The sequence below is a fragment of the Schistocerca nitens genome, chromosome 4, assembly GCF_023898315.1.
Source record: "Schistocerca nitens isolate TAMUIC-IGC-003100 chromosome 4, iqSchNite1.1, whole genome shotgun sequence".
NCBI lineage: Eukaryota > Metazoa > Arthropoda > Insecta > Orthoptera > Acrididae > Schistocerca > Schistocerca nitens.
Genome location: NC_064617.1, coordinates 236,249,974 through 236,264,381, shown reverse-complemented (window position 1 = coordinate 236,264,381; position 14,408 = coordinate 236,249,974). Strand labels below are relative to the sequence as shown.

The window sequence follows — 14,408 nt, the reverse complement described above, 5'->3', positions numbered from 1 at the left end:
CCGACCTCAGTGTTATCCTCTGCCAGTGGCATCATTGGATGCAGTATGGAGGGGTATGTGATTAGCACACTGCTCTCCCATTCTTTATTGGGTTTCTTGACCTTGGAACTGCTACTAATCAGTCGAGTAGCTTCTCATGTGGCCTCATGGGGCTGAGTGCACCCTGTACCAATACTTCCACTAAGAAAAAAATCCCTGGGAGTGCCAGGAATTGAACTCAGGTCCTCCACAAGGTAGTTAGCCGCACTGACAACTCAGCTTTGGAGGTAGACAGGCAGTAAAATAAAAAAGAATCTCTAGAACTTCCTTTTTATTTCCAGTGTTTGTAAAAAGTTATACTTGTCATCACTTGATAAATTTGAGGCACTGTTTCTTAATGTGAGCCCAGTACTCCAGCTTCATGAAATAGTTTTGAAATACTTTTACTTTTGGTTAGACCTTTTACTGCTAGTATTTTATTCTGCATTGTCTTCATGCTAGTTCCTTAGAAGCAACGCGTCTTGTCTTACACATTTGCTTTTTTCCCAACCAACAAATCTTGTGAAGCTATGAGGCGGTGAGGGTATGTGCAGGACAATGAGTCAGTGTTGCAAGGGGCTATGGAAGTGTATTCATTAGAAATTTTCACTCTGCAAAAGAGTGTCCACTGATTAGAAACTTCTTGACATATTAAAACCATGTGCCCAGTGTGTGCTGGACTGGGACTCAAACCTAGGACCTTTGCATTGTGCAGACAAGTGCTATACTGATTGAGCTATCCACAACTCACCATCACAACTTAACTTCCACCAGTACATCTCTCCCACCTTCCAAACATCATAGAAGTTGTTCTGCATGACTTCTACATCTACATCTACATCTACATGATTACTCTACAATTCACATTTAAGTGCTCGGCAGAGGGTTCATCGAACCACAATCATACTATCTCTCTACCATTCCACTCCTGAACAGCGCGCGGGAAAAACGAACACCTAAACCTTTCTGTTCGAGCTCTGATTTCTCTTATTTTATTTTGATGATCATTCCTGCCTATGTAGGTTAGGCTCAACAAAATATTTTCGCATTCGGAAGAGAAAGTTGGTGACTGAAATTTCGTAAATAGATCTCGCCGCACTGAAAAACGTCTTTGCTTTAATGACTTCCATCACAACTCTCGAATCATATCTGCCACACTCTCTCCCCTATTACATGATAATACAAAACGACCTGCCCTTTTTTGCACACTTGTGGGACTAGCACTCCTGAAAGGAAGGGTTTTGCAGAGAATCGTCTAAGACTTTCTTCCACAAGTGCTAGTTTCACAAGGTGTGCAGGAGAACTTCTGTGAAGTTTGGAAGTTAGCAGATAGGTACTGGTGAAAGTAAAGCTGTAAGAGTAGGTTGTAAGTCATGCTTGGGCAGCTCAGTCAGTAGAGCAATTGCCCTCAAAAGGCAAGGGCTCCAGGTTCGAGTCCCGATCAGGCGCATAGTTTTAATAGGCCAAGAGGTTTCAGATGTGTTCTGTGCAGTATGAAGTGAAAACTGAAAGAGGTGGGATATAGCTGTGTAAGCTAACAGCAAAGGAAAGAAACGAACAGGAAGATACATGGTTGTGGAGATATAAGGAAGAGTCAGGTAGAGAAGTATTTAAGAAATAAAATAAAAGAACAGTTACATTTATGAACAGGAAGGACAACGGGAAACATAATTATATAAATGTAAAGTTTATTAATGAATGAATTATATAAATGTAAAGTTTATAAATGAATGCTGATAAATGTTCAGCTTGCTAAGAGGGAGTTGGGGCAGAGTGGAAATTCATCCTGGGAAATAGTCCCCTCCCTTGGCAAGAACAATTTGAACTGCTCGTTAAGGGATTAGGGATTAATTTTGTAAGTTGTAGATGATACAGTTTTGAGGAAGCTAGGAGGAGAGGAGAAAATTTAAACACAATGAATTTAAAAGAAGAAACAATACATTACTTATGTTTTCCCTTAGGTCTCTGATACGAAAGTTAAGTCAGAGTGTGGCTTGGGGTTCCTATCATATTTCCACTCAGGAAATGTAGTGAAAATGAAAACCGTTAAATTACAAGGAAACAGAATGGCCAACAATTATTTAGCTTCAGAACATGAAATTCTTAACACTGCCTGCAGGAAAACTTCAAAGTAAAAAGCATTATTGTTAGCTTTCATGACTTGTATGTCCCTTCCACAGACAGAAGGGGGAGAAAACTAGAAAGAAAAGATCACTCAGGCCCTAGACTGTTTTCCCTATTCAAAAAAATAAATTCAGTAAAATAAATTATTCACTGGCATCAGATTGTGTCTGGAATAAGTTTGATAGTTCATTTTAAGCCTTTATGTAAACAATATCAGGTACAGGACATGTTAGACACTCACGAATATTAGACAGGTATGTACAAGTATACAACATCCAGTAAAGATATCTGAACTTCAGATGCCCCTGTAAAAGAAGATAGGTATGTGAAATAGTAAGAATGTGAGAGAAAGGGGAAAAAAAATATTACTATCGTGAGCTGATACATTTTCGATTCAGTATGAAATTTTTTAGCCGTAAGTGATTCCATGAATTCTATTTACATGACCGAGCGAGGTGGTCAGCATACTGGACCCGCATTCAGGAGGATGACTTTTCAAATACACATCCAGCCATCCTGGTTTAGGTTTTCTGTGATTTCCCTAACTTGCTGCATGCAGATGCATTGGATGATTCCTTTGAAAGTACACGGCCAACTTCCTTCCCCATCCTTCCCTAATCCAATGGGACCAGTGATCTCATTTTTTGGTTCCCTCCCACAAATCAATCAACCAACCAAGCAACCAACCATCTATTTCCATGGTAAGAGACATTTAGTATAAATATGATAAAGCAGACTCAGTTACTGTTATATGTGAAGAAAGAACTTTCTTCAGGTTCTTACTGATATATTTGCATCACGTAACATGGACTATTACTGCATAAAGAAGTGAATTGTTGAAGAGTAAAATAAAGATTGATACTACAGATGATGATGCAGTGTTTCTGTTTTATAAACAAATATTGTATCATTTGAGTAGTGCTCCATCATTTTTACAAGCCACTCTATCTACTGTACTGAAATAATTTCATTTACTTAAGACAAGCACAGGAGACCTTTAACTGAGTATAATTATTCATTGAAACGTTCAGAGTGTGCGTAGCTGAATTCTAAGATCTTTAAAAAAATGTCAGAATAATGTTTTCCTCATTTAAGGTAGAGGTACGTAGATGTAGGTAATTTGTTTGGGGCGAAGGACGAACAATGAATTAGCTGTTGCAACCATGTGTATTGTATACTTTGCACTTGTACATTCTGTGCTCATTCGTTGCATTTCATTTTGGGGTACCTCATACAGAGAGCAAATTATTATACGGAAGATAATGAGACAAGTGCCTCTTTCCTTTGCCACTAAACACCTATTTCTGGAGTTCAGTATGCTACCATTTCATTGTATTTATGTTCACCAAACAGTATCATTTATTCACGAAAATTTGCCAATTTTTGAAAAAATAGAGAGAACTGTCATCGTCAGGCCCCTCATTCCATTGATATATTTTTAATTAGTAAGGGCTATCTAAATGTCACAGCAGTGTAAGGCAACATTTGCATTCTATACAACAAGCTGCCTGACAGCTTAAAGTCAAACAGAGAAGAATTAGAGCAAAAACAAAAATAAGTAATTATCTTAAGTAATAGAGTTCATTTAGCAGTAACTGTTCACCTAGTGTTAAACAATAAATCTCGTGTAGTCAAATACTGTTAGGGCACCAACACATCTCTTTTTTACCTTCTTTCGAAGAAAAAATCCATCTAAAATTGAAATCACGCACGTCCTTTTTTATTTTTATTTATTTAGTTTATTTATTTTTTTGTCCAGATACAAAAGATTTGAAAATAACCGTGAGGCCAGCAATCCAGCAGCAGCTGCAGCTGCAGCTGCTGCTGCTGCCGCTGCCGCCACTGCCACTGCAGCAGCTGCAAAGGCTTCTGAGGCAGGAGACTCACTGATAGACCTGAGTGAAGATGCAGCACCAACAAGCCTCAACACGAAACTTGCTGGTTTGAGTAAGTACCAGATGTTCTGAATTTTATATCTGAAAATGTGCACATTCATTATATTATTGTTGCAAACATTTTGCCATCATACTAAACTGTATTAACAATTGCAGGTTTGGGCAGTGGAAATGCTACTTCTCAGTTGAGTATGATCAATACTGTGCCAGCTCAGTCAGGAACACAGAAAGATATGAAAGAAAAGGAGGACAAGGACTTTGATATGTTTGCCCAATCAAGAAATGTTACTTATGAATCGTCAAAAAAAGGGCAAGTTCTCCTTCAATACCGCAGTACCTTTTGCTGTCATTATGATCTATTTCAGAAGTGGAATTGAATTTACAGCTACCGTTACATAGTTTTCACATCAACATATAACCCCTGAAAAGGGGTTATATGTTTTTATATAAAAATCAATTCAGAATTGTATTTTTTTTTTTCATAGCTTTTCTTTAGTTTCATGAAAAATCTATGAAATTTGGTATCTCTAACAGCCAATAAGAGTGCTAATCATCACCACAGAGACTTTACGTGGTTTTACCTACCATATTCATGGCAATGTTCTAGCAAGTAACAAGTAATTACTGTAATTATATAATGACCACAATTAGTTGAAAGGGCTGGAAAGAAATTATTAAAATAAGAAAGGTAACCTTTATTTGTATTTCACGTACCATTTTACAGTACTGTATTTGAGAAAAATAAGGAACAGGTATCATCTCATCAACAGGATACAGGGCTCTTTCTCGGTTGTCTGATTTTGTGTCGGCTCTCTCTAGTTAACTGTGGACTAGTTAAGTGGTACATTCTTTCACATAAACTGGTGAAAAATTTATATAGTGGCTTGGTAAGCATTTGCTGCTCCAGAAGTTCTAGATTTGACACTTCTGTCACAATCGTGATCAATCTTAACTGTTCCATCTAACCACAAAGACTGCAACTCGCTTTCTTTCTGACAAATCAACGTTGAAACTTCATAATCTCTTAGATAAACATATGAAGAGCTTGCTTGGGTTCAGTTAAGTACCATAATGTCTTGGTGGACACTGCAATTCATTATTCTACTGACCACTACATTAAATTATTTCCTTTCTTGAGTTTGTACAACACTGACCACTCACGGAAAAGTAAATTGGATAAATGGTCTGCCTTACATAGAATTAATTTCTAAAATTTCAGATATGGTAAAGACTGGACACACACTGTTACTTTCATTCCACGAGATAAAATGGGAGGAAACCAAAGAACATGTGCCTTTACAAGTGTTTGCACAGTTGTTATTTTACACACCCTTCTAAGTATCAGATACCTTTTTCATTTTGACAGTAAGTGCATTCACATTTATGGTACATCATTTATTTAAATTGTGTGGCATACCTTCACATGTATACTGTTAGTCAAGTCTCTTTGCTTGCAGTGCTAGTGGCCTGTGTTGGTCAGATTCACTTACTTCCTATTATTACTACTGTATAACACTCTTATCAGTACCGAAGTTTCACAGCCATTTTTCCGCTGCAGTCATTTTTGTATGATTAAGACAGAACAAGCAGGTATTAGAACATGTTTGTAGATATGCGTATTACATCTACATTCAACTGAAAACTCGTTACAAATCTGTATTGCCTTCATGATAATATTTGAGACTTTTGTAAGCAGCTGAGACATTTTGTAAGCAGCAAACACAATCAAAAAACAAGAAGGAAAACCCAGATGGAAACAGATTTATTTTTATATGCTATCAAGTCAGCTCAAAGTAAACCTTTCCACCAGCCTCTTCCCATTGCTATTTTTTCCCCTCTCTTCTTTCAATTTATTTTTGTGCTCAACCTTGCCACTATTAGGCCAACTGCTTTCCATATCTTATTTTTATCCACTTCCTTCCTTCCTTCCTTCCTTCCTTCCTTTCTTCTTCTTCTTCTTCTTCACCTACAAGTCGAAGTCATTGACTACCACTCATGTATCTCCAAATCCAGATTTTGGAATAACTTTTTCTTCTCAGCACATGTGCATATATCTGTTTCTGTCCTCCTTTGTCTCTATCCTGTTGAAAGAATTGTAGAAAATTCCAAAAGTGTCAGATTTAGCTATGTTTTCAGATTTGTATGCCTACCCAATAAGTTCCAGTTGTTCCTATTTTGTTATTCAGTAGTAAGAACTGCTCTTCTGTCATAAATATAAAACTTCAGTTTATTTTCGCACATTCACAGGAAAGTGGAAAATCGGCTCTCTTTGCAGCTTTTAAATGCTACTACTAGGGTATTAGTTACTCACTTTGTTAATGTTGGAGCATTAATTTTGTTTTGTGTCCATAGATCTATGATAATAAATGCTTCTAAGTACCCTCAGCATCAGTAATGACTGCTTACACATTTTCAAGCATTAAATGCCCTATTTGATTATTGGGTGCATTCCTTATTGACAATTTTGAGTACTGTATGTGGTAAATCATATCTCAGACTTCACACTCAGCAGAATATCAGAAGAAATGTTTATTGTCACAGGTTACTATAGTCACTGTAGAAGCAGGTCACATATCCAACCATCATCATGAATAGTTATGTTCAAGAATGGATTAATTGGTTAATACTTCACTTCATCATCTGTCAGGTTAATGTTGACTGATACTGTATCTAAATGGCATGAGCTATTTCTCTTCTGATAATACAAGTCTTTCTCACATATTTATGTATTAGGTGAACATATTTTATACACAACACACAAATATTTTGAGAGTTATCATGGATTTTATTTCCATTTTCTGTTGATGAATTTTGTAATCAAGGACATTGTCAACAAGTGTAAAAGGTGACACACCTGATTATCAGCACCAGTGACAGCATAACACATACTTGCAGAATGTCAGAAAATATTACTGTTCCTATTGCCCATTCCATATTTGAGGTATGTGAAAGTGGATCAATAAGTAAGGCCATGTTTATTTTTCTCCAAAATCATTTCATTTACAAACACACAAGAAAATTGCTTTTATATGTAATCATCTGCCATGTTGAAATGTTATTTAATTGATTTTAAAGCTTTTCTGTTTAGCTATAGAAAAATGTTTTTCATTATATTTCAAACTGAGTTTTCCCCTTATTTTCAGTCTTCAAAATGTTTGTGATATCCACTCATTATATCCTGACATCTGACTGATAACTGCATTTCATGCTGGACATAACAGATGATGGCTATTTCGATCAGATAATTGATTATTCCTCCTATTATTAACTCTGTCTCTGACAAACACTCTGTTGATGAGGCAATAAATGTGAACATTTAGTCTGTGCAAAATAAAGAAATTTTGTAGAGGATTGTGGGTCATTCTGCACAACATCCAGCTGTGTAGAGATGTGTGCAACAAAGTAATGTTTTGATGTACAACTGCCAAATTTATAGAACATACAAAAGCCATAACTGAGCTATTATTGAGTAAAGCTCACTGCACTCTATTTTCTTATATCTGTAAGAAATTTTAAAGGTTGGTTACATTGTAGTGTCAGTAAATTAGTAAGAATTCTTCAGAAGAAAAAGCATTCTTCAGAAGGTAATAGTGTTATTGTTATCTGCAAAATTATTAATGCACAAACTGTAAGTTTTCAGTTTGCCCTAATATTTGGCAAGTGATATAAAGTTTGATTAGTGTATGATTTTTTGGTTTCAGAAGCAGTAGCTATCAGGATAATCTGGAGCCTGACCAGTTAAATGGAGCCCTTGGAGCAGTAGCACAGACTCGCTCTCAGCCAGTCGTGAGTATTTCCTGAGATTTGAGCAGTCTTGATTTTATTTTTTCTCCTTTTTAAAGACTTTAGAATGAAACTTAAGCATGGGTTGTTTGATTAATCACACAGAAACCACAAGCTGAGTTAATAAAAAAGATAAATAATCAGCATAAATTAATGGCGAGGAAATTTTGAAATTATTGTTACATTCAGTTTCTGTAAGACTTGACTGTTGATAATGTACTTAAATTTTAACACCTGAACATATTCCTCACATAAAGTTTTCTGAAAGATTCATTGACCAAAGTATCTTGGATTGCTAACCAGCAAGGGTGTTATTTATAACTTTAAAGAAGTTCCAGCCAGAAGCTTAGTTCATCATCTAAGTATCAAAATAATTCCTCGAATACTCTGTAGTCTCTTCTTTCAGATAAGACACTTCATGTGCACTTCATTGAAGCCAGAGGTAGGAAGATATTATTTTTGCCTTCAAAATATAATACTTTGAAAATTGAGAACTGACAAGCGCTGATGGATGGCATGTGAAGATATTAGCAAAACACTATTAAAATGTGGTGATTTGCAATTGTACTTTGAGAATCAATCAGTATAGATAATTTAAAGTGAGGGGAAAAAGACCTATCACTCAGGCTGAACTCAGAATTCTGGATTGTGTAAAAGTTAATCTCAGATTATTTCAATACAAATTACAGTCAGTTTCAACTAGCAAAATTTTGCAAATCAAGTCTGTTTCCATTGCTGTCGACAGTTCATATCCTAGTGATACTAGACAAGAAATTGTTGATGATGAATGTAAATGAGTTCCCATAACACATGAACCTGCTTAGGTGTATTCACTTAAGCAGTGAGGAAAAGAAAATTGTAAATGAACTTCCTGAAAGCATGTCACCAAACATTCAATTTTGATTCCTAAAATAATTGTTCAAATTAGCATCATCTGTAATCTCTTAGCGGTATCCTACCTCTTGGTAGAATTATGTCAACTATACACTGATCACTATGCATTGATGGATTTTTTTAACTTTGTCTGTCGTTCTAAAACCTAACATTTTATAAAACATCAAAAATTGAAACGACGGACAGGCACAAGGATCAAAATGGTAATGGATAACAATTAAATTGGTAAATCTATGCACAAGCTTTTGGGATCAATAGTTCATTTTTCAGGTTTAATACAGCAAAACAGGTAAGTAGAATGCACAGGTAATTAGCAAAAGGAAAGCTGAATTGCTGAAAACTCAGGAGGAGACATGAAACATTTCATGCAGGAGAGAGAAATTGTGAAGTGCTGGCAAATAGATTTATTGTGCCACTAGAATAGAATGAGCTTCAGTGAGTATGTCTGTTAGAGAAGATTCATTGATGGTGATGAGAAGCATACTGCTGCAGAAAAAGAAATAGACTTAAGTGAATTGCAAAATTTTCCTGGCAATTTGTATGTTTAGCCAAATTTCAGGCTTGTGGTTTGGTCATCAGTCTTCATTGGCTCACCTGAAGATGATTGGCAGGTGCCCAGTTGAAATATCATAGAATGAATTAAATGGCGGGCTGGCTGCAAGCCTAAAATTTGTTTGAACAAGACATAGACTGTTGCAGAAAATCAAATACAGGAAAAAGTCTACCTTTGGGAAACAGAATTAAAAGATAAAGGAAGAAAGAACAAAACAAAAAAATAACTGGAAAGGAAGAGCTAAACAATATCAATGGAGAAGGAAGCAGATAAATGTGCTCTTATTTAAAATACCAGGACACAATTTCTCCAGAGAGCAGAGACTGAAGAGATGATATAGTTCATGTTTGTTTACAATTGTAGTCATTGCCATGCTTTTCCAGGTGACACACATAATGTTTATTGCCAGTGTTGTATTTTTGTCTGTTTCCAATATTTCTTCATTTTTCATAAAGGATGTAGAGATGAGCATGTTGATGTAAAATGAGAATTTGAAAGTCAACAGAAACTTATAAAAGGTAGAGTGAGCAAGTGAACTCATTGAAACTACAGATGGCGATACAACCAACAACAACAAAATAATTATCATGTAAATAATTTTAAAAAACAGGCACTGAATCCTTGCAGTTTCAGAGTCAAAAAATCCTCCTTGAGATTTAAAAGGACAGTTGACCAACAGAAGAATAACAATGAAGGCTGTGGTATGATGCAAACATAATTTATCAGGTGGAAGAATTGTTGCAGAGTAACTTCAAGTATGTACCCTACCACAATTATTTATTCAAACCTCATCACCAGTATGGACAAAATTTAACAGAGATCTTTAAGATCATTTATGATAAGTACCAACTTACATATAACCTCTATAAGCAGTATTATGAGTAGAGAAAGTATGAAAAATGCAGTGTCCCTAGTGGGCAATGTACGCTTGAGATACACACTGGTCACATCTAGAACATGGTCTGCAGCTTTGTAGAGAAATGTGAATGTCTTTCTGGAAGTGAATACTCTCTTGCAATACCAACATTTCAGAGCTTTGCAGATGGCAGATTGCTCTCTACCACATCCTGTGCACCAATATTCCAGATAAGCTTGGTTGTTTTATTTGCCTCTATTTTTATGAGCTTCAAACTACTCTGAGGTGTGAAGTAAAGGATACTTTTTATTCTACCAGATATTAAATTTTTATATGTTGCCTTGATGGGTGGAGTATAGGAAGCATGATTGCTTGTATGCATCTGTGTGAGCCATTATTAGTCTGTCATTTTTATGTTCCCTACAGAAGCAGGTGTTTCTTACCTCTTTCAATTGGTTTCTGCTACTGCTTAATGCAATTAGCTCTCATTAGAGCAATTAGCTCTCCTTAATTTTTGTTGCTTTTTGTTCTTCGCTCACTTTTTCTTCCATTTTTTCCACACCACTCTTTTTTTCAGCTTTTTCCCAACATGCACTCTTTTTTTATATTTTGTTTATACTGCTATCTATTTTGGTTGCTTGCTTTGATTGTTTTCCTTTTGCCTGTTTTCCATTGTCAGCTACCTTTATTTTTAATTTCTGCTCAAACCATTATTGCTTATCCATAATATTCTACTTGTTGATTGAAATTTCTGTAATAACCTTATACTATCTTCTTAACACTTTTGAGATGGTATCTCTGACTCAGGCATTGACTATAGCTAGTGCCTGCATGAGACTGGGGTTGTGTCTCAAAAGTTTTAATGTTTTGGTAGATGGAATTTGTCTTATCTTTAGTAGAGAGCCAGTTGTATTTCGGATTCACCAAAATTATTTTCATTTTAAGTAAATGCAAATGCCCAGTATTTATTATTCTTTTTTCCATCTTACATATTGCAGTTACTGACATAGTAATCAAGAGAAAAACTTTATATTTTTACACTGTTGATACTAGGCATATTCAACATAACAGGTTGCAAAATCTGGACAGTGTTAGCGGTATTCACATAAAAGTTACTATATCTTTTATTAACATATTTAGATAAATGAGCCGCCGTATGTATACTGCTACCTTAAACTTCTGCATTCGGTTGAATTAGTGATGTTTCAATAAATTGGTTCTAATGACAACAGCAAAGCCTACAATGGTGTTTCTGAAGAACGTGCATATTTTGGAAAAAAATCAGTACATATCATTTTAAATACTAGCATGTTAACTAAGGATGTGCTTTGTAATGATTCTGTGGGAAACTACAGTGTTTCTTTCCATGGTTGGTCCTTCAATAAGGTATTATTGACAAAGCAAGACTAAACTGCTACCACTGGCACTGTAACTCTTTGCAAAAAGTTTTTCCCTTTTCCCCTCTCCCATATGGAGGTTTATATAAGACATGTGGGCTGTATGTACTGTGCAAAATACCTCTGTTTCACGTACTTTTAAGTTTCATGCTGTACAGCTGTATTGGTAATTTGTCGCACAAAAACTTAGTGAGTTTAGCTACAAGTGTGGTAACTAAATCAGTGGTTGCTATTCTCCTCTTGTGAACAGATGTGAGGATACTAGTGTAGAAAATATGAGATGCAGAAATTTTTCATAACCAGTTTTCAGTTGTTGTGTCAGTAGCCAGTCATTAATCTCCTAAGGCTCTAAGATTGACCTTGCATGTTTATTTTTTAATTGCAACCTTCCAAGTCACTATTTCAAATTTTTGCATGGTTTCTTCCCCTACCTCCAGCCCTCTTGATCCATAGCAGTCTGTATTCAGTTGGTCATGATTTGAATGTCAGGTAGAGAGAGATGCACTATGCTCAGGTCATCTTTCTAGGTCCCTCTTGAAATTTGGAAAAGCAGAGTATTCCTAAATAAGACATTTATGATGTCATATGCACTACCCAAAAACCGCCCATCTGCCATTACTGATTTCTGGAGCAACCACTTCCATCCAGCTTCCGTATGTATAAAGGGTGTGAGGGTGCAGTGCATTAAACTCATCAGGATGTCATCACTCCAAGAATATATTTCAGTGGATAAGCATTCGTTCAGTTGCGAGTGCAGTCTGTTTTCCCGTACACCAGTGGGCAGTGGAACCAAGATGAAATGATTGGCGAGAGATAAGGGATGCATCAACAGACAGCAGTGTGCTACAGAGATTTCCATCCATGCACTGAAGACATGTCACACAGACCTGTTGCATCACCACGACAGAAAAATATTTCATCATTAGTGTCTGCCTCCAGTACTGATGCAGACTCCTGCACAGAATGGAGAATCTCCCCTAGTGCTACAATCGCCAAAGAGTACAGAGTCTTCTTCACCAGGTTTCTGGGACGTTGCCCCTGCATATTCAAGAATTACTGGTAGTCACTGGTCTAGAGATTTGGGAGTGCTTGTGGATCAAGCAACAAGTACGACTTACCCTTCAGGTGTAAGTAGATTAGTAGTTCTGTAAAAATGCTGCTGTTTTAAGCATGCATTACCCATTTTACTAACATATATGCCAGTTATTTAAACCTACTACATCTGCTTATCTAATCCACAACTCAATGTACATTGTGTGGCAAATGATTCATTGTCCTGTTCCATTTACATTTGGAGTGAAGGGAATATGAAATTTGAAATTATCTGGTTTTAGTCTTGTTATTTTCCTGATTATTTCATACATTTTGGTACTTTTGTACAGCGATTATCCAGTGTTTAAATGTTTCTCTGTATTTTATTTCAATAGACATTTCACCATTTTTCCTTCCAGTTTTTATTCTTCTTTTTCATACTTCATAGTTTTTATACTATTTTATTTCCCACTTACTCTCTGAATACATTCCATGAGGTACTGCTATACATGCCATTGCACTATCTTTGTTAATTTTTAACTCTTCTGGTTCAATCTACTCTTCTGCCTAATTTTTCACACTCTCAGGAGCACCTATTTCCATCATACACATGACTTCAGCTTAATGTATTGTGCTTCAACATTGTGTATTTGCAGTACCTTCCTCCACCCACTTTATGTTGCCATAGGACCATTATATTGGCTTCTGTTCTCAGTTATTTCCTGACATTATTTTCTTCTGTACTTGAGACATTGCTACAGTAATAACTTTTTTAATGCCTGCAGCCCTACAATATTTCATGAGCTCATTTCTTACATATTTCTGTTAACTTGGCATCTGAAAATGCAAATTGTAAACAATAGCAATAATGTCTGCTGTTTACAGTGCTCATTTTGGAGAAGCTCTCAAATTTTCTTGTGTATCCCACTCATTTCTATCTACACAAATAAAACAGTTGTTTGCATCAGTTACTCATTTATTTTGTCACTACGTGTTTCAATGGTTCACACCATCATCTGCAAGTGGAGAAGAGGTTATTTACATAGCTTGTTGGTGAAGAGTAAAGACATCTTATCACAGCAAGAAATCAAGAGCAGTGTAGGTTATGTTGCTCCATTTGGGGGGGGGGGGGGGGACAGTAGAGTCGTGAAAGATCTGTGTACTGATACCTGATGTATGTCATCTTCACGTTACATTATGTTTACACTGTACTGCTTTGCAAAGGTAGCTGTTCATCAATACCAGCTATTTAATTAAACAATTCTCCAGCTGTAGATTATGGTGTGAACAGCGATATGTGCAATGGCAAAATAAATGAGTAACTAATGCAGAAAACTGTTTTATTTGTATTTATCAATACTTGCAGCCCCTCACAATGTCTTCTTTCATGGATGAAATACTCGTTCTTATTTGTGCTACCATAAATTATTCTGCATTTGCCTCCATCCCATTTACACAACAACATTGACTAACTCTTTTGTGAATGCATGTCCCACATCTGTGCACACAGTTTTTTGTCTTACCACACAAGAGACTATACACCTGGTTCATTGTAAAGTTCTCAAAGGTTCCACGCCTAAAATTGTTATATTGTCTCTTCCAAAGTTTCACATCCTTTACTTGAAGTGCCAATTGAAATTATAATTTTATCTCTAAAACATTGCCTCCTCATGATACATCTGCTTCACATACCCATAAATGTTAATGAGAAAAATGCTTGTGCACAGCATGTTACATAGTGAGAGTTGTTGATCTGGGCATACATTCGGGATGACAGTGGTTCAAATCCCCAGTGCACTGAATAGATTTAAATTTCCTGTGATTTCTGAAGACAAATGCCGGGATGATTTTTTTTT

At 36.1% G+C, this 14,408-nt stretch overlaps 1 protein-coding gene across 2 annotated transcripts in view; it reads left to right on the top strand.

Moving 5' to 3' along the window:
* Positions 1 to 14,408, top strand: part of LOC126252039 (target of Myb protein 1) — a 132,840-nt gene that overhangs the window by 70,392 nt on the left and 48,040 nt on the right. For both annotated transcript variants that reach the window (XM_049952831.1, XM_049952830.1), the window contains exons 7-9: positions 3,902 to 4,089; positions 4,194 to 4,347; positions 7,739 to 7,823. In XM_049952831.1, the coding sequence (XP_049808788.1) occupies positions 3,902 to 4,089; positions 4,194 to 4,347; positions 7,739 to 7,823 (427 nt within the window). The remainder of the gene's footprint in view (positions 1 to 3,901; positions 4,090 to 4,193; positions 4,348 to 7,738; positions 7,824 to 14,408) is intronic.